At 40.2% G+C, this 20,389-nt stretch overlaps 3 protein-coding genes across 3 annotated transcripts in view; 2 read left to right on the top strand and 1 right to left on the bottom strand.

The window, feature by feature from the left end:
- Positions 1-109: 109 nt before the first annotated feature.
- LOC139367328 (THAP domain containing, apoptosis associated protein 3) lies at positions 110-4,302 on the top strand. Its single transcript, XM_071105540.1, has 6 exons — positions 110-180; positions 293-488; positions 689-762; positions 2,231-2,364; positions 2,415-2,590; positions 4,039-4,302. Exons 1-6 carry the CDS (start codon positions 110-112, stop codon positions 4,300-4,302), a joined length of 915 nt encoding a protein of 304 aa, XP_070961641.1.
- LOC139368589 (dnaJ homolog subfamily C member 11) lies at positions 3,199-13,368 on the bottom strand. Its single transcript, XM_071107639.1, has 16 exons — positions 13,260-13,368; positions 11,413-11,542; positions 11,194-11,267; positions 10,947-11,048; positions 10,715-10,843; positions 10,474-10,596; positions 10,186-10,259; positions 9,892-10,081; positions 9,691-9,776; positions 9,014-9,130; positions 7,361-7,516; positions 6,578-6,647; positions 6,372-6,429; positions 6,117-6,259; positions 5,628-5,757; positions 3,199-5,509 (listed from the first exon to the last, which is right to left on the bottom strand). The coding sequence occupies exons 1-16, from the start codon at positions 13,329-13,331 to the stop codon at positions 5,484-5,486; spliced, it is 1,680 nt and encodes a 559-aa protein (XP_070963740.1). The 5' UTR covers positions 13,332-13,368; the 3' UTR covers positions 3,199-5,483.
- Positions 13,369-14,685: 1,317 nt separating this feature from the next.
- The window catches only part of LOC139368588 (calmodulin-binding transcription activator 1-like), a 483,633-nt gene continuing 477,929 nt past the window's right edge, over positions 14,686-20,389 (top strand). The window contains exons 1-2 of the mRNA XM_071107638.1: positions 14,686-14,710; positions 19,651-19,752. Coding sequence (XP_070963739.1) covers positions 14,686-14,710; positions 19,651-19,752 — 127 coding nt within the window. The remainder of the gene's footprint in view (positions 14,711-19,650; positions 19,753-20,389) is intronic.

Below are 20,389 nucleotides of genomic sequence, written 5' to 3'. Positions count from 1 at the left end.
TAATCGCTTAATTTAAATTTATATTATTATTATATATTTGGTATGATGACTCTTTTGATATACTGAGGGGCGACGACCGTCGACCGCCATCTTAGTTCAGGGCAATATCATGCCGAAAAGTTGTTCTGCATATAACTGTACCAATAGGTACAGCAAACATACAGATATTACTTTTCACAGGTTAGTTATATTGTTTGATTACAACGCAATGCAATTACCATATATATATTTTTTTACATGATTGTGTGTTGATTTCACTCAATTCACTGTATACCATGTCTAATTTCTACAGATTTCCTTTCAGCAAACCAACTGTATTTAGACAATGGCTGGATAACATATGCCGAGATGACTTTTATCCCAAAAAACATATGGTAATCTGCTCACTTAATTTTACTATGAATTGTTTCAGCGGTTTAGGCAACCGCAAAAACCTGCTGTGGAATGCTGTGCCCACTCTCTTTACATTCCCACCACCAAATTCTAAGGTAGGCCTACTCATTTCATCAGCATCTATTGGATTCGTACTTTTTCCAAACATTTTAGGTATCTAATGAATGTGCATTAGCCTAACTTTTTTTGTGTGTGCATGTAAGAGAACTTGCCTCCTGTCATCAAAAAAAAAAGTTTTCTAACTGGCTTATTATTTGATTATTGGCTATTAACTAATAGTTTATTTTATTACTAGAAAAGAATGTCAGGAAAAAGGCTCAAAATGCTTCCAAAGTGTGTCAGTGTGTCCCAAGAACAGAGACTCCATGTGTGAAGTGAGAGATTACACATATTTTTTAATACGACAAATTACGGGTAGTCTACTTTGCTGACACTGACAAACATATCTATAAAAGCAATGTTGTCCATATAATAGGCCTACAAGAAAGTGAGACACCAACCAGGTCGTATTATTCTGTACTTAAATCAGAGACACTCAATTTAGTATGATATGTTACGTTTCGTATGGTATTAATTCATTTGTGGATGTCCATCACCCATTTCATATGTTAGGAATTACAATTCGTATTATATGTTACGAATTTGCAATGTTAAGAATTTGCCGATGCTCTCCACTGGTGCCAATAAAATATGCTATACTGTTGTTCGTTCAATTAAGTTGAGAATTTTGACAACTAAAATACATTAGTATTTTCATTACCTTCTCTTTACAGCAATACCATTTTGTTTTCCAAACTATGTTTTCCCGCAATTGTATTTTTAAATATTGCGATATGCCTGGCTGGGCATCTACTTTTCAGTGACAGTCACAACTCAACAATAATCTGCCCGTTATTGTGCGCGCTGCCTTTCCTTCGGACTGTAGGCGATTTAGAACAATCCACTTTTTTTTATTTTAAAGAAGCTAATGATCCTCTGTGGCCAAATCATGCTTTAGTAGCCTAATTTCAATGATTGTATTTATGTATAGACAGGATTAGGGTATTTAATTTTGGCAATTTTAATTCAATTGACTTTATGCACGGGATTATAGGCATGTGTCTTCTCTAAATAAACAAATGAAATAGGGCCTAGGCTAAAATACAGCACAGTAAAGCATAACATTTATCCGTTTGTGTTTCATAATCATCACGGTTAAAACCAGAGAGAAATGTCTATCCGGTAAAGTCCACAAAACATACCGTATATAACAAACCGTTGTATGTCCTTGGCTGCACAGAATGGTCCCACTATTGATTCAGGAGGACCGTGGACAGTTACCATCCGCACAGCCTTCGCAAAGAAAACAATAACGCGGCCTCTGCCAGCTGCCTGGACCATCTCCAGCGGACGAGCATTAGGTCTAATGCAGTACATTCATTTAATACATAAAGTTTAATCATGGTTTACCTTAAAATGATTTCTTCCTCATTTTCCATGCAGCAAAATCTGCAACTATGTCCTTGAAATCAAGTGCCCTGAGTACATAATTCTCAAGAGCCATAAGATTCAAAGGGTTCAATCTTTCCTGCCTCATCGTTGATCTCAGTCTGTTTTTGACAAGAGCCAGCTTTGAAAAGGAACGCTACCCTGATGCATTGGTAACAGGTAAACTCAATAATATTTTCTAGGCAATGTCAACATTGGGAAAGACTGCTTGTAGATTCCTCTCACCATGTGAATCGATACCCTTGCCCTGGCAGATGTTTTTCTCACTTTTTATGAACATGCTGTCGTACACGTCGATCCAGAGCATCCCAAACATGCTTAATGAATGACATGTCTGGTGAGTATGCAGGGCATGTAAGAGCTGGGACATTTTCAGCTTCCAGGAATTGTGTACAGATCTTGGCGACATGAGGCAGTGCATTATCATGGTGAAACATGAGGTGATGGCGGCGGCACGACAACGGGCCTCGGGATCTCGTCATGGTATCTGCATTCAAATTGCCATAAAATGCAGTTGTGTTTGTTATCCATAGTTTATGCCTGCCCATACCATAACCCCACCATGGGGCTCTCTGTTGACAACGTTGACATCCGCAAACCGCTCACCCACACCACGCCATACACGCTGTCTGCCATCTGCTCAGTACAGTTGAAGCCAGGATTCATCCATGAAGAGCACGCTTCTCCAGTGTGCCAGTGGCCATCGAAGGTGAGCATTTGTCCACGGAAGTTGGTTACTATGCCGAACTGCAATCAGGTCAAGACCTTCGTGAGGACGACGAGCACGCAGATGAGCTTCCCTGAGAAGGTTTCTGACAGTTTGTGCAGACATTATTTGGTTGTGCTTGTCCAAATCCAGTTTCATCAGCTGCCTGGTCTCAGCTGAGCTGCAGTTGTGAGGCCGGTTAGATATACAGTGCATTCGGGGACTATTCAGACCCCTTGACTTTTTCCACATTTTATTACGTTATTGCCTTATTCTAAAATTGATTAATTTGTTTTTTCCTATCAATCTATACACAATACCCCATAATGACAAAGCAAAAACAGGTTTTTTTTTGTTGCAAATGTATAAAATAAAATATATATATATATATATGAAATATCACATTTGCATAAGTATTCAGACCCTTTACTCAATACTTTGTTGAAGCACCTTTGGCAGCAATTACAGCCTTGAGTCCTCTTGGGTATGATGCTACAAGCTTGTGTAACGATCTTGTTTAATCAGCTTCTTGATATGCCACACTTGTCAGGTGGATGGATTATCTTGGCAAAGGAGAAATGCTCACTAGCAAGGATGTAGAAAAAGAAACATTTTGTGCTAATGCAACATTTCTGGGATCTTTTATTTTAGCTCATGGGACCAACTCTTTACATATTGCGTTTTCTATTTTTGTTCAGTGTAGATAGAGAATTTGAGCCATATTAGCATTGACATGAAATCAGTCAAAACACCTCAAAACAAGACATGGTATCAAGAACAAGATTTGTCATTCTTGCTAGCAACTTGGCCATGCAGAATCACAACACACTGACTTCTGCCCCATGGAAGCGCACACATCGTTTTAGTGAAGCAAACCCATCAATAGAAATGTATTTGTTAATGTCTACATTTGTTTTGACACATTTATTATATAACAGACACCTTAACACATACTTTTAAATGATATTGTTAGCTTAACATAAAAATATAAAACATTTTCCTTCAAGTATTTTTTTATAGTACTAATGTTACTGTCCCCACTACAACAAAACAATACTTGTAACATTTAATTGAAATTCCAGTAATTCCTATGGAGGACCGTTCATACTGGGGAGTGCCAATTTGACTGACCGGTGGATTCAAAGCCACTCAATGGCCAAGCATCAGCAATCCAGGGTTAATAGACATCATTGGCCAAAACTAATTGCCACTCAACTCCATTGAGATGTGATATTATGTATATCTTGTCTTGAAGTTGAGCATTCTTAGCTAGTCTTTACCCTACCCAGTCAGTCTTCTAATACTCAACTTCTATGTGAGTCTTGGGCAACATTGTATTCTGTATGGTTTGAGACTGAGCCATAGGGTTGTTACAGACATTTATGCAGTATCACATTGAAACTAAACACCTGAAATGATTCTTTCAGTCATAACTGATTTTCTTTATTTAGCATGTCGTCATCTCCGATCACAGTTACTCGCTGTCCGACCCATGTGCAGTGAAGGCCCAGCTATTCAAAGCCTTGGATACCAACACATGGCTCAACAGAAGGTTACAAATGAAGAGCCAGCTGATCAACAAGATGAGGTTCAAATTGAAGGCAGCACGCGCCGAGTTGTCAAGTCTACGCAGCTGGACGAATCTGTCCAGGGCTGCTGGTAAAGTATCTATATGGCCAAGTGTACAGAGGATAGCTGTGAATGATATCAGCTGACCCATTGATTGACATTGGTTTTATTGGAAAGCTATTTTGTATTGGAACACAAGGAGTTAAATTAATTTGCTGATCCTCTTCTGAAAACATAGTCTTGAAGACATACTTTTTCCAATTTCCTCTTGGTCAATGAGTGCAAAATACTTATTTGGGAAAGCTTTGCAGCCCTATCCATCTTGCTGACATCTACAAAACCATTCTTTGGATAATATAGTATACTTTTCCCACGAGTTTAAAGGGACCTTCCTGGACTGAGTTTTTATTCCTGAATTAAAATCAATCAAGGATTAAGACACAAATGAAGTTGAAAAATATTCCATTGACATTTGCGCATGTAGGCCTTTACAAACATGACCTGAATGTTTTTAATATATATATATATATATATATATATATTTCAAAAATACCATTGCATGAACACATACGTTTTCTAATACATTCCCTAGAACTAAAGTGTAAATGCATTAGATGTACATGTCAATAAACCACTCAAGTTACATAACTGAATATAGGCCTACATCTCATGCCTGTTTTTTTCTGTACTTTAAGTACAGTATGTCATGTTATCAGAGTCAGGTCAGCCTTGTACTATTCACTGACCTGTCAGGCACAGGAACACCCAGATGACATAGCCTTATTGGGCAATCATGTCAGTAGATACATTGATCTGACAGTTCAAACCATACAGAAGGTGGGGTACACTTCCAATCAACTTCGGGTTAATCTTTTGACTAATAGTTTGTTGTACAAAACAATTGTGTGAAAAAATATTGTTTCCAGCTCAATTTCCAAACTGGGCTATTGCAGCTTGGAAGAGATTTTAATAATATGGCAAATATATAGAAGTGCATTAATACATTCAAGAGGGTCACATAGGCACTGCAGTGTCCATACAGTACTGAGTCATCCATTACGAGCCATACCTGAAAGGGGAGAACTTTGATATTACGACCATCCCATTTTAAGTGACTTTAGACTGAATTTCATTCAATAGGGCAACCCCCTGTTGAGTAAGTTTCTGCCATTTCTCCTCCTATGGACAACATAAAGAGGGGATATGCAGGACTGTTTTTAGGACACAAGGGGTAAATTGGTGTCTCTATAATACAAGTCTGTCCATCCATTGTCAAACTATCAGTTTAACGTTGTGTAATGTCCCATTCGGTCCAGAAAAGAGGTTCCTATGTGTCGGCATCAATCCTGTGAGCTACATGAGGGAAAGAGAAAAAAAAACAGCAATTGAATACTGTTGAACAGAAATACAGTTTGTGTTTTAAGAAATGGAACTCATGTAGTTGAGCAGACACATTGGTAAGGCCACCTACATTGTTTTGGTATCCTGAGTGCTTCCCCTTCAGGAGAGAGGACTTGATGCATCACTCCCCGGAATTGATACAGTACCTTCAGACTCTTCTCCTCCCCCACACAGGGGTCATAGAACCCAGGTAGTCCTGACTGGGAGGACAACACAATAACAACATCAGTCATCATCACAGACCTGTCAACCCTACTTATTACACCTAAGGCAGTTTATCGTTTTATGGTGTGTTTCTGTAACCCAAAAAATGGCATTAACAATATCAGTACCATGTAAAAAAGCACAGCGTATGTGATCAGAACTAGATTAAGCATACGACACAATTAAACAGACCAATAACAGCAATAAAACAAACATACCAAAACAAGAATGTATCATACTCCGAAAAAAGTTGAATGGACCAAAATGACTCTAATACTGATATTTTGCATTCAGTAATGCCAAAGGAAAGGGAACTCCAGGAAACTAAGTTAGTCTAGTAACTATGGCTGTATACCTTTGTGGCCTCTGTGAGGATGAGTTTGGAGTCCTTCACCAGGCACTGCAGCGGAACAGTCACATCGATGACCTTTGCCCTCTCATGCTTCTGACTGTTGTCCGTCACAAACTTGCCGTACCAGGCGTTGAGGATGATGAGACCTGATCCAGGAAACATTATCCAGTCAGCATGATGAGTCACTCAACTCATTTTATAGCTTCTGTAACGTGTTGTTATACTGATCACTTCTGGTGCTGACAGAAGCCTGTTTACCCATTTTAGATTCCTCAGTTTCAATGATCCTGCGCACAGATTCTTGCATTAGCAAAACCTTCAGAAGAAAATCAAGATGTCAGATCAAGCTGCTAACATTCACACACAAGAGACCAATAGAGCATCTAATCATATGGTACGGAATGTGTGTTTGCTTGATGCCGATATACATTATGTACTTCTATGAGGAGACATAGTGAACTCACAGCAGACTCTGCCTCCTGCCTTTTCCTAGCAATGTCCGAGGCTGAACTCTCCCGGTGCTTCTCCAGGTCCCTAGACAGTGGAGAGGCATAATGGATGAATTAATAATACATGAATTAATAATACATTTATTGAACGTCTACAGCGTTTTTCATAATAGAAATCTCAAAGAGCTTCGTAAGAAACAAACAATGCAATATGAAGGCTGCATCCTCTGCAGATGGAGAGGGTCAGCTCATGGTGTGAGAGGAGAGAACTGGTCAGAGGATGGTAGATTATAGAAATGGAGTCTTGGTGAGGGCAAGTCTGGGAACCAGCCTTAGTCATATAGGCACTGGACTTCTTCTGCTCTGTGAAGCACCCACTTTGCACTAGAAAGCTCACAACACAGTTCAGAATAGTATCCAGTCGTCCTCACTACGAGCCCTCTGCCTCAGCACTGATGGATTCTTCTGTCTCCCATTATTATCACGCTTAAAGCGACTCCTCACATGATGCTCTCAAAAGATCAGGAACTGGCAGCCAGGTGAAATAAAAAAAGCTGGTACTGAGTCCAAATGCATTTGTTTTTTTTAACAAACACTAGCCAGCTAGCTAACTAGCCAAGCCAAAAATCTGTAAATCAGTGTCTCGAAACCAAGCAATAAAAACAAATCCACAAAAATGAGTTTACTATGACTTCTTCTATTAGTAAAGCCAAGCTATGAAGCTTTAAGGCCATCGCACAATGAGCAGTTGAAATAGTGACAGACTAACATGAAGTGTAGATAAGTGGGCAGTCTTACTGTTCCTTCTGGGCACGCACGTAGGGCCTGATGACGAGTCTCTGAATAGCGAGGTAGAAGACGAGTGGTCCAACCGTGGCGTAGAACACTGCACTGGGCAGGAGCTGGTCAGTCAGATGGATGGGGAAGAAATATGTCTGGCTGGCTCGGTTCAGCCTGTACAAATAAGATGCATCATCAATAACAAAGTTTCCATCGAACCATTTTTACGTGAGTAAAGTATCTGTTGTATTAAAAAATGTTAAATAAACTCACGACAGGCCTGATGCCAGTAAACGGTCCAAATGGCGACAGAACAAAATATAAGACCGGTGTGGATAACATTTTTGTTGGTGAAATAAATCATGCGAAACAAATGGCAGTGAAAATGTTTTCTTGCACATCTGTTGATAGAATGACCATCACGTCACAGTAAACTTGCAGTCACGCTATGATATTGTGGGGTCCTCCCATGACTTTTAAAACAATACACAATTTATTAGGCTACAGATGAATTAAGTTACGATGAACTTCACAGGGTGGTGAACGGTCATGAGCTCGATGCTCCTTTCCAATAAATATGGAGTTTTTGTTTTTGTATGCTGCTGACATGATGATCGGTGCTTGGCTGCCAATTGACAAATAAAAATCTCACTCTGATACATAATCAGAGTGTATCTGAGCTGTTGCTAAAGTGCACGTTTCAAGACCAGAGCAGGCACACTTCCTGTTTATCACAGAGTCTGGATGGGATGGAAACATACTGTAGCACTGTCGCTGACTACCTTTAAGTACTTAGAGCAAGCTAATTGGCCCGTCTTTCCCAGTAGTGATGCGGAGACTCAGATTTTTCACTTTAAAATGTCAAACAAAAAACAACTATTGCAAAGTTAAGCAAACCATGGACTAATTTTAACAATTTCCACTGAACATTTTACAAAAACATTTACTTCAAGAACTGAGCAGATGCAAAGTTTGGTAACAGAATGATGACTGACTCTTAACCTGGAATTGCCAAGTTTTGGAGATCTCAATTATTTTGAATGCTAGAAAGTAAACAAAAGTATTTCATATATTGTATAGACAAATAACTAAAAGTTGTTTTTTTTACTATAATGTGTGTCCCTAAGTCTTGTCATTGGTGCTATTGCCTTAAAAATCCCTCATTACAAAGATATTCAACGACCTTGAGCATTCCCTCCAGTGGCAAACTAATCGGGGAGGGGTATAGTTGAAAGAAAATGATTAGCTAATCACGCCTTTTTAGTATGTCAAAATATAGGATTCCACTGATAATTTGGTGTGTAAATACATCATGTCATTGGTTTTACTCAATTTAAATGAAGGGAAATTAAATTGTGAGCAAAAATGATAAATCATATCACTTCACACTTTTGAAAAGCGTTAATGACCTTAGCTTTGAGAATCTGTGGCCGCCATTAAAGAAAATCCTTAATGACCTAAAATGTGTCATTGGTGTTACTACTCCTACTGATGGCACAATGTTATGATAACGGTCAAATATAGTAAAAGTCATTAAGTCACCATATTAGTTGATTTAGAAGATGTACAAAATATGCCACTAATGCCACTACTCAAGAATAACTCAAATGCCTTATGCCAACAACTACTGTACTGAGGTTGTTTGGTTAAGAAGAACTGAGCCATACTTACTTTATCTTGAGGGAGACGCCCTGAGGTACTCCTACACTGACAGTCGCCCCCAAGACACTGTGCCGACTGATCTTTCTCTCTGCACCATACTCCACCACCGTCCCAAAAAAGCCAGCTCTACAAGACAATGACAGACAGTCAGCAAGTCTTCCTATATTGTCCATGAACTGACCTGATGATTTATAATAAAGGTTTCAGTTCTAAGGTTCAATGGCCTCCATTTATCAAAACAAACAAATGTTCAAATCTGGATTTTTTTGTATTTTACCCCCTTTCTCTCCCCAATTTCGTGATATCCAATTACGATCTTGCCTCATTGCTGCAACTCCCCAACAGGCTTGGGAGAGGCGAAGGTCGAGTCATGCATCCTCTGAAACATGACCCACCAACCGCGCTTCTTAACACCCACCGCTTAACCCGGAAGCCAGCTGCACCAAACATCGTTCAACTGACGATCGAAGTCAGCCTGCAGGCACCCGGCCTGCCACAAGGAGTCGCTAGAGCGGGATAAGTAAACCAACCCTTTACAACGTTAGGCCTATTGTGCGCCACCCTATGGGACTCCCAGCCGGTTGTGACACAGCCTGGGATTGAACCCGGGTCTGTAGGGATGCCTCAGACCGCTGCACCACTCGGGAGGCCCAAATGTTCAAATCTTATTATAAAAGTGGACATACTTGATTGAGCCCTTGACTTTGGTCTGGTCATCGTCCTGGAACTTGTACTGGTAGCTCATCATCATGAAGGAGTGAGGAATCCCAAGCTGCAGAGGGCCAACAAATACGGTTAGGACAGGAAATAGAGAATACATTCGCAACAGATGGCAGTCCCTTCTTATACTACAATTGCACTATTTAATTATATTATGCTGTGCTGACCTGCATGGCCAAGGTGAAGTGGCTGGTCTTCGTGTCCCTGACGATGCTGGTGTTCATGGAGGACTGGATGCCCCAGCGCCACTGCAGGTAGCCCATGGTGTTCTTGTCCAGGTGCCGAGCCAGCATCGTGGTGCAACCAGGCCGCACGCCTCGGGACGAGAAATGGAGTCCACACTGAGCAGTCACAAAGCTGGAGAAAAACAAGTCATTCTACGTCTTTTCTGACTCAACTGTAGCCCAAACACAATGGGATGCTGCTTTACAGATTTCTAATGTTCTGGAATCTTGACTTACCAGCGAGCTGTGAGGTTGCGGAATATCTTCATACCTAAGAGGGGCCCGTGTGTGTCTCCTGCCCCAAACTCCACCTGGTGGATAAACAAATAACCCCTCAGTCTAAAATAGAACTTTCACATTGTGCTACTCAGTGTAAAATAGAACACAAATGTGATAATTGTTTGTTTGCATGTTTTTTTAGGTGTGTGAGCATTTGAAAGCACTAGTATGCAGTGTGTGTGTGAGTGTCTATATGTGCATGTGTATATGTAGATAGAAACTGTAAATGATTGAATGGTTCCTGACCTCCCCCCAGCCCTTAGCAGAGGTGACTCTCCGCAGTGCCAAGTTAATGTTTCCTCCTCCGTTTCCATTGTGGGTTGAGAGGGAGCCAGAGAGAACAGCTGTGTCTGAGGTGGTGAGGGGGGCCTGCAAGGTAACAAATAACATTACACCTAGTTTTCCAATGTGGTGGTCTGTTAGCCAAACTTCTACCTATACACATATTTTAAGAACTTTTCAAACCCATTTTGAGCTTTTCTATTACCTCTATGGATTGTGATATGTGCATCTTGTTGATCTCAACATGTGGGAAGCCCCCTCCAGGCACATCCTCGTAATCCTCCTCATAGCGATCAAAGAGGTCTGTGGCATCTACACCCACACTGATCATCCCCTGAATGAGACAGTCACATCAATAAATGATCATGCAACAGCAGGGTTTCAGTCCTATAGTCACTAATACAGCACACAAACTCACACACAAATAAACATTAGACCTTGGGATTGGTCCTCTGCTGTAGCCGTCTCTCCTCCCTCTCTCTCTGCAGACGCTCAAACTCCTCTCGGATCTCTACTGGTGATCTTTTTCTCTCCACCACCTAGAATCAGTAAGACATGAGCCATTTCTGCCTGATGATCAGCGACACTCATTAGCTTGACAATGAACATATATAGTACTTCCTGCCACAGTAGCCTATGTATATATATTATAAAGGCAAGCCCAAAAGAAAATGCTGTACTTACCTCCCATCCTTCAACATCCAGTCCTCTTTTGCCATAGATGTCATAGATAGCTCGTGACTGTGGGTCACTAAGGACTACAGGGAGAAACATGCAACTGATCAGTTCAGATACATAGAATCCAGAGACAACAACGAGAAAGTTCACCTAAATGTTCAGCTGAAACGGAGCGAAGCCATGATTGAAACATGGCATGAAGTCACAGTCTCGGATTCTTCTTACCTTCATAAGCTTGATGCACTAGGTTAAAGAGCTGTTCCGCCTGCCTTTTCAATTCAGGGTCTCTGTGCTTGTCTGGGTGGTAGAGCATGCACAGTCGCCTGTATGACCCCTTCAGTTCCTCCTGTGATGCCTAATAGATGAACAGAAGAAAACATGAGAACTTCAACTTACTTATGAGAAAGTACTAGCTAGTTAATATGATTCCAAGTAAACAAATACATCTTTACAACAAAGGGTTTTGAAGTGACGACCTAACATTACATGTTGCACTTGAGGCCTAACTATCACGCCAAGCAGCTAGTGCACTTGCATGTGTAACAGTCTTGCTCCCGCCCCCTCCTTGCCCTAACCTGGGCTCGAACCAGGGACCCCTCTGAACACGACGTGTCACCCAGGAAACTTCGTTACCTATCGCTCCACAAAAGCCGCTGCCCTCGCAGAGCAAGGGAGACAACTACTTCAAGGTCTCAGAGGGAATGACATCACCGAATGAAACGCTAATAGCGTTTAGGAAATTCAAGGCTGACCGCGATACTGCAGGCATTGTTTGTAGAAAACAGGATCCCCCATTATAGTAAATGAACAAATGGCAATCTTTACGAAAATACAACATTCGAAGACAAGCATGGTACTAATAATTGATTCTAATACACCAGATATCCTTGAACCGATCATTTTAAAATCGCAAACAAGTTTAGTTGCTAATGGCAGTCTGCAGTACCCTGGTCGACCTTCAACTTGAGTTGCTCAATGAGAGGGGGCAGCACCGAGCTAGCCTGCAATGTTACTTCCTGGAGTAGCTCTAACTACGCATGCTATGTCTCAATGCGCTATTGAGTCTTCACATATGAATGAATGGTGTCACGTGATCAGTGGCATTGTCCATTCATATATTTACACTTGATGCTCTCGATCACGGACAATATCTGCATAGACGACTCAAATAATTTATAAGAGAAAAACAGACCATACCCGCCATCTATTCTATGATGGCATGGACAAAAGTCAGGGATAATGTCCTTGTCACCAATCACTCAATGTTGGTTGGCTAGCTGCCTAACGTGTGCCAACTAACTTTACTTTGACGAGCTAGTAACGTTAGTTCCACATATTTATTGGTTAGCAGCTAATGTTAGATACGGGTGATGTGTGTTAAATAATTGTATAAATAGTATCAGCTAACGTATATTTGGTTAGCCACATTTTATCCAAGTCTGAAATCAATGGGCTTGTTCGAGTGTTAAGGCTAAAGCAACCGACTGTAGACAGCCGAAAGTCGGACACTAATGTTGTTTTCCAACAGCAAGGTTCAGTGCAACATGGCAGTGTTGGCATTGTTTTTAAAAGTTTCTTTATAATGTTGAAATAAACATCCTCCATATCACACACAAACATAAGTGTATAAATTGTAAAATCAATTGGTGGGAGAGAGCCTCTAATATCATCAATGTTGTTACTGATTGACAATAGGGCCTCCCAACAAAGATGGCTGCAGGAAACCAGAAACGTTCAGTCGACTGCAATAAAAACTTAAATGACCTTTGATCACGTTTTTTGTAAAGTTCATGCAGCCGACATGTAAACAAACCCCAGACAATATTATCCCCATAATGCAACACTTTGAAAGGGGTGAGCAACGATGGTCACCAACTTGACAAAAGGGATCCTCTCGAACGCGCCCAACCATAAACGGGGGTCAACTGACTTAGCTAGCTATCTGGCTAGCTAGCAAAACGGTACGCCGCATACATTTATTTGTTCCAGAAAACTTACATCAAACCGACTATGAAATCACTTCTCAAAATATCCACACAAACACATCCGAACAGCATCCAAACATGCCGTACCTCTCTTCTGACATTAAGTAAAGAATAGTAATCATCGTTGTCAAATTCACCGTCTTCCAAGGCCGGCGCCATGTTAACAACCTTTCATTCCCCTTTCCGGTCTGTATCTGTCAAACCTCACCACTGTTGCCACCTTGTGGACTGGATGTCTTCATCAAGCATGCCTACCAACATATTGACAGCGTCAAAAACCAGCGCACGGCGCACCAGAAATATATTTTTGCGTAAATTAGGCTATATAAATCTATTTTTGTTCAATCATTTATCTCAAATGGACGTTATTTTTTTGTTATTATGGCACAAAAGAGTGCCTAATTGCAACAACAACAACCATTAGTGCTATTTCTATAGCCGAATTGGCAACTGCTTAAATAGTTTGGTAAACAATGTACAATGCATGATAACTCTGTCAGCTTCCTTTACAGGTTAGATTCATGAACACTCACACTTCAAAACTGTCTTCCCTTGTTACAATGTAAATTACACATTACATGATTCCGCGTGATAAAGTTTATTATCACACGGAACTTTAAAATACATGCTATATTCAGTGCATTGTACACATAATGATTATGCTCACTCTCTTCAAATTATATCTAATGCTTTTAGTGTCTTGTATTTCTGAATAGGGACTTCGGGGCTTTGATTTTCGTTCAGTGTTATTTTTGCTCCGTTTGCTATGCTGCTGTGCGAGCGCGTCGATAGCTGCGCAGTGACATCACCCGCGTCCTCGATGAATGGAGCTGTCTTTTCAGCACCCATGCGTCTGGCCCATCAGAGACACATTTATCTGTATTTTATTTAACCTTTATCTTATCAGCGAGTCTCAATGTCTCTTTAGAGATGAGCCCCGAATTACATGAATTACAGAAAATTCACACATCAATATAAATGCAAAATGGAAGCAGAAAGAAAACACAGGGTTGTAAATTCAAATGGTTAGAACTGCAGAAAGGGATAGTAAACGTCTACTATGAATTAGCCTATATAAACACTTTACATGTATGTATACATTTTTTTCTGTTGCATAATCTAAATGGCTGACTTTATGAAATTATTGTATGTAGCCTAATCTAAGCAGTATACATTTGAATCTGACATAGACTATGACTTCATGCCCAATTCCAAATGGCGTCATTATAACATAATTATTAGTCCATTCCAAAGCAGATTGGTTCATTTACTTTTGAGGTGTTACCTTTCGGCCAATGACGTGGTCTGGTAGTTGCATTGGATGCGTGTTTTTTCTTGATGTCACTAGCCATTCCAGAGTAACATTGTCAGTCATTGCCTCACAACCAATGGTAAGTTTGCATTGGCTGGACTCGCTGCTGCTCCTCGAGTCCCTCCTCGTGCTGTCCTCGCCGTGCACGCGCGTGGTACCCACGGTCGTGAGGAGGAGGAGGATGTTGCGCGCGAAGGGGAAATGGCTGCCGAAAACAAGCCGGAAGGTAAGAGAGATATAATGGGATTAATTTACCAGTAAGACAACTATGTGATATACAATATTTTAAAGTCAGACTTTGGTGAAATATGTGATGAGAGACGTGGAGTTTTTACAAGAATAGCACTCTTGTATTTCCTCCGAAATACCAGGCAGCTAAACGTGGAGACAACATTACCTAGCCAGCTAATATTAGCTAGCCTTCTAGCCAGCTATGCCCATCAGAGCCTACACATGATAAAAACAAGAAGACAAAATAGCCAGCATGATCTAAAAGCCGGATTGTATAATCGTAATTTATTCTAGATTCAGTTCAGTGAAGCAGCAAGCTAAATAGCTATAAAACAAGCTAAGTTAATGACAACAACATGTCATTGCCAACTTCTGTTCTATTTATCCAGCTTTGAAAATAAGCGTGTTTTTATTACATAAACGCAAGCAAGCTATTACATAGGCTATTTGACATGGAATATCTATAACATCCTACGTATCAAACGTTAGATTGTAGTTTAGTTTGCTTAGAATGCATTTTAGCCATCCAGTGACCATGTCTGGTAACAAAAATGCTTGCTTGCAAGTCCTGGACAATCTTTTTATTTACTCGACGAGATCACCCGTTGGTTGAGGTTCCTGAAAGGGAAAGGGAACTACCCTATCGAGTGAGATTTTAGCTGGTGTCGGTCTTACAGACAACATTATATTATTGCTCAGTTAAAAGTGTTATTTTATAATCATGTCGATGTTTGCTATAATATATATATATATATATATATATATATATATATATATATATATATATATATATATATATAATAAAAAAAACTAGAATGTTGTACCATACACAGCTTTGGAATTGAATGCCACCAGATGTGTCTCAGATGTGATGGATAGTAAGATTCTAAAGAGCGTTTTTAATTTAGCCAAAAAGGGTGTTAACTTTCTGTCAAAGGGACAATCTGAAAAGGAAGTTTTGATATTCTAGCCTATTTCACTATTGAATATTTGAAGTTAATTTGGGTTGAAATGTGCATCTGGTCTGGATCCATATTGACTTGAATATGTTATTTAATTAGGAGATTATAACACTTGAGTATTAGTTAACAATGCATTGTCAAAATAATCAAAATGTTATAATAATAGAATAAGTAATAATAAATAATTAGAATAAGACAGGAGGAATGCATGCATTTAGAAGTGTAACATGTTCACAATGAACATTGCTTAATTAAGGCTATTAAGAAGCTTGATTATGACTAAACCATATTAACCTGCAAAGTAGATTTGTTTAGAAGAAAATCAATGTTATAATTAGTATCCTAATTGCAGTAGAAGTATATGTATACTGCATCATAATTATTGATAGTATGTGATAATACAATCTAGTGGACAGCCTATTCATTCCTATAGTGTATAAAGGCTTAGTATATGCATTTTAAACTTAAAAATGTGCACAGCTTTCATAAACATTAGAGTTGTTCTGCGTCGTTTTTTAAACTGCAGTCGAGCTTTCTTGCATTTAGTCTACGATGCTCTTCATAATGTTTTCAAATACATTAAGTTGTATTGTTCATATGTAACCAGGGGGTGGTGACAAAGAGCGAGTTCATATTTTCAAATGGCTGGCAATATCTGGAATGCATAGAGTGGCCTAAAACAGACATCAAATAATTAGATACACTGAAATGTTCCATGTTGACACACTAATGTAGAGAGAACTATTGATGTCAAAAGAATTAGGGGAGTGTTCATTTAGGGTGAGCTTAGCCTCAATAGGGACAAATAGTTGCCATCTTGTACTTTCTATTTGTATATGCCTTATCACAGCTTGAGCCACCTCCAATATAGAATAAAAATACTATACATACTTATGATCTAGGTTTACACGATAAAGATAACACTGATGGTCAATGTGTTCCTATACTGTTGTGTAAGACCACAATAACAAAGATGAGAGAGCTGAGCCTGTGAGCTGGTTGTGCCAACTCCTAAACAAAACTCCACAGGGGGGTGGTATTGAGCTGTGAAAAAGGAATGACTATACCGGGACACACTTTACATTTAAAGTGTAGTAGTAGGCCTAATGTATATGACAAAATTAAAAAGGGAGGATACCTATCTCTGTAATAGGAATGACTTACTACTTCACAGTGGCGTTTAGACCTAATGCATTACATCCATACACACAAGATGAATGTATCTATAGTCACTACCTTTGTTAATTTCTTTGCCTCTCCATCACCAGGAGCTTTTACTGAAACCCTGACTTGAAACTCCCATTGCTGAGCAGGTTGAGTTATTTTCGGTGTTCCTGTGAGGTTGGTCAGTGAAGGAGGGGGAGGGGGAGGATGAAGGAGGAGAGAGAGACGAGTGCTTCATGCCTCCACATAAACACAATGTCCTCTCAGGCAATCTGGAGCCGGGTAGCTTTTACATAGAATAGTCTTTGTTTTTCTATCCAATATTCATTTAAAATCGGTTATCCAATGATGTGTCTCAGTAAAGGAACATGTGAAGAATATGGAATAGTCTAGGCCTAGAGATAAAAATAAATAAAACATCTATAATATTTATATTATTTCAGCACTGCTACTAATGCACTACCGTTTTCCTGTATATCCAGTAATCCTCCCACAGGTATTAACACCATCTCTTTTATCCCTTTGTCCTTGAAGCACCTGGACTGTGGTGGGGTGGGGGCTATAGGTATAGTTTGCTTGTTTGGCAGGTCTCCTGATGGCACTGTAGGTCACATCCTGTGCTACTCCCATGAGGATATGAGCCAGTCTCTCTCAGTGGTCTTCTTTGTACAGAGTAACACCAGGAGTTACTTCTGACCCATCTAACTGATTGCTAGACCCTGGGGGATAGGGCTTTCCCCAACACTTCCTAAAGAACAGTGAGTCTAAGAATACCACTAGTCACGGAGGGAACGGAAATAGCAGGTGTTGAATGAAGATCATTCCAATAAAGTGACACATCTTTCCTTCTCAATTTAGACTTTAAAGTAAACCCCCGACACCTTTGAATCCTTCAGGACTTCAGAGTGGTGATCATGTATTTATAAAGGGTGTGAAGTGGACAGAGGCAATGCCAGATATGTTTCTTATATAAGCTCCACTAACTTAGTCTCCTTGGTCTGTAGACAGAAGGCCATTTCTCTCCTCTGTAGCCTAGCCTATCTCTGGGTCAGTACACTTTACCTGGTTATAACATGTTCTCACTGAAGGGTATCTTCCTCAACAGAGAAAACATAACCTTGTATGTCAACTTGAATGCGATATATGGTCATACTGTACTGTAGACCTGTGAGTAAGAGAGGCTATAATACACTTTAAAAGTATCAATGCTTTTGCAAACAAATATGGTAGGGGCCTATTTATAGTTGATGTCTGTCTGGGTTTGGAAAGTTCACAGAGTGCAAAAATAGAATAAGTCATCTGGAAATCACACAGTCATTAACTTCAGTCAGGCTGTAGCCTAGTGTTACATCATCGAACAAGTGACCTTCTCCCCCTGATCTCAGACAGACCGTTTCTTCCTCAGCCATTCCTTTGTATAGTTCTGTGTGGAATCAACCAGGAATCAGGCTGGAGATTTTTCATTTTCCTTAATTGAATTAGTGAGGTGTGGATGGATGGAAGTCTGCTCCCTCCGTGCTCCAGACTCTGGCTGACTCTGGCTGCCGATGACAGGTGGTGTCATACTTTAGACCAGTCTGTCTCTATGCAGCCAATGCCCTCTCTGCTTGATCACATTGATTCATCCAGCTTACTACTGATGTGATGTGGACCAATATCGACCTGAATCAAACCCAGCCAGGCCTACAATGAGCCTGATTGCTAGCCCCTTCACTCGTCATTAGGGACCATTCCCAGAACAGGGAAAAAAAATAGAACTGTTCGTTTAAACCAAGAGATGCATTATTCAGCAGCATAGAAAAAAATAATGAATAGAATAGATAAGCAATCATGTAGGACTATACCAACGAGCAAGCAAAATGTCTGGCACTATGCTATGGAACAAATCAATCAGGCTGGATCTGTCAGATTGTCTGATACGCATGTTTTGTTTTTTAATAGCTAATTTAGAACTCTTGAGTTATTCTACATATGTATAAAACCATGATGCAACGACTTATTTTTTGTTAGATTTTTAAAATAAGGTGTATTGTATGTATTGTATGCTAGGCCTGTCAGAACTGTTTGGAAATACGATCTCTAAGATCATTGAGATGTAAAGTAAAATGTGCCAGACTTAGTGACAGCTGAAGTGTCAGTCTTGAACTCTCAACAGTGACATAGAACTACTCATGAACCACTTTTCCCACTTGCATAAATGGTGTGTTTAAAAAAAATAATGTCTGTGAAAGTTTCAACTGTGCACCTAATATCAAAATATTTCCTTCACTTTTCACTAGAGATGCCTGGTGGTGGAAATATTTTGGGGTGTATGACCATGCTTATTGGAGCTTAGGTTTACCACTTTGCTCTTTGTCAGTAGCATGTACTATTTTGAATATAGCCCACTGTATAGCTGTGGATGACTATTTTGCTGAAATATCTTTACACCTCGGCAGGGAATAGTGCTGATCACCCGTCCTGTTAGTTGTTTCTTTTGGTCATGATACTATATTGCAGGCTAACTCTTCACAATCCATGGGTTTAGGTTAAGCCAAGGTCAGGGCTAGGAGTAGTACTGTTATCCAGTTTCTGTTGTGTCTGTAATAACTCTGTCTCCTGAATAACTCAAGCCTTAGTTACATTATTGTGGGGTTTGTTTCTAATCTGTTGTTTGCAGGTAAACATCTTCACTGTCCAGCTGCTCCCTGTTTGTCAATGTGTTTGCATGGGGGAAAGAAACAGGGCTGTACTGGGCTATTGTAAGCATCTGGGAGAATACCCTACTTCTTTTCCTCGATTTTCTCTACTCTCTTTTTGCCTCCTGAAGGACTGAAGAAAATTCGTAATCCGGATCGAATGTACAGATCAGCTGTGTGTTATGCCGGCCATGCTCCTCCTAAGAGTATCAGTGATGACACAGAGATGAACAGTAAGAGAGTGTTAATAATACTGCATCCCCCCGTGGCACTGTGCTCTGCTCCGAGAGCCCACTATAGCTGGCACATCTATTATTCATTCATCGATTCATTTATTTACCTCTTGATTTTCATCTGACCCCCCCCCCCACCCCCACCCCCTCCTCCTCTCCTCTTCTGCTCTGGGTGTTCCTCCTGGACCGGAGAGGAGCTTGCTGCTCTGGTGATTGAAGTGTCTGCTTTACGGGATCATGCTGTCAATAGCAGAAGTGTTGTCGTTAACTAAGAGTGATTGTTTCAGGTTGAGGCCAGGAGATCAGGAGCAGGGCAGGCCCCGAAAGAGAAGGAAGGCTACCACTTGGAGCTAGAAGCTCTCCTATCCATTCATCTGGATGAGGAATGCACTGGGATAAGGCTGCTATGTTTGCTAAATGCTAGAAGTGTTTCTATGGCCCTGATAAGTTGCATAATTTCAGTTTTAACAGCTAGCCTAATCAAGAGGAGCCTCCTTTGAATTCACAACATTCCGTTAATGAAAAGATTGCCATGCATGCTGGAACGTCGTAGAGCAGTTTGTGTCTCTGTGAAAGTGACTTCTTTCTTCATGCTTAAAGACCACAGCAGCTTCCTTTACAGTTCCTCCACTGTCAA

The sequence above is a fragment of the Oncorhynchus clarkii genome, chromosome 16 (assembly GCF_045791955.1).
Source record: "Oncorhynchus clarkii lewisi isolate Uvic-CL-2024 chromosome 16, UVic_Ocla_1.0, whole genome shotgun sequence".
Taxonomy (NCBI): Eukaryota; Metazoa; Chordata; class Actinopteri; order Salmoniformes; family Salmonidae; genus Oncorhynchus; species Oncorhynchus clarkii.
This window is presented reverse-complemented; position numbering and strand designations above follow the sequence as displayed.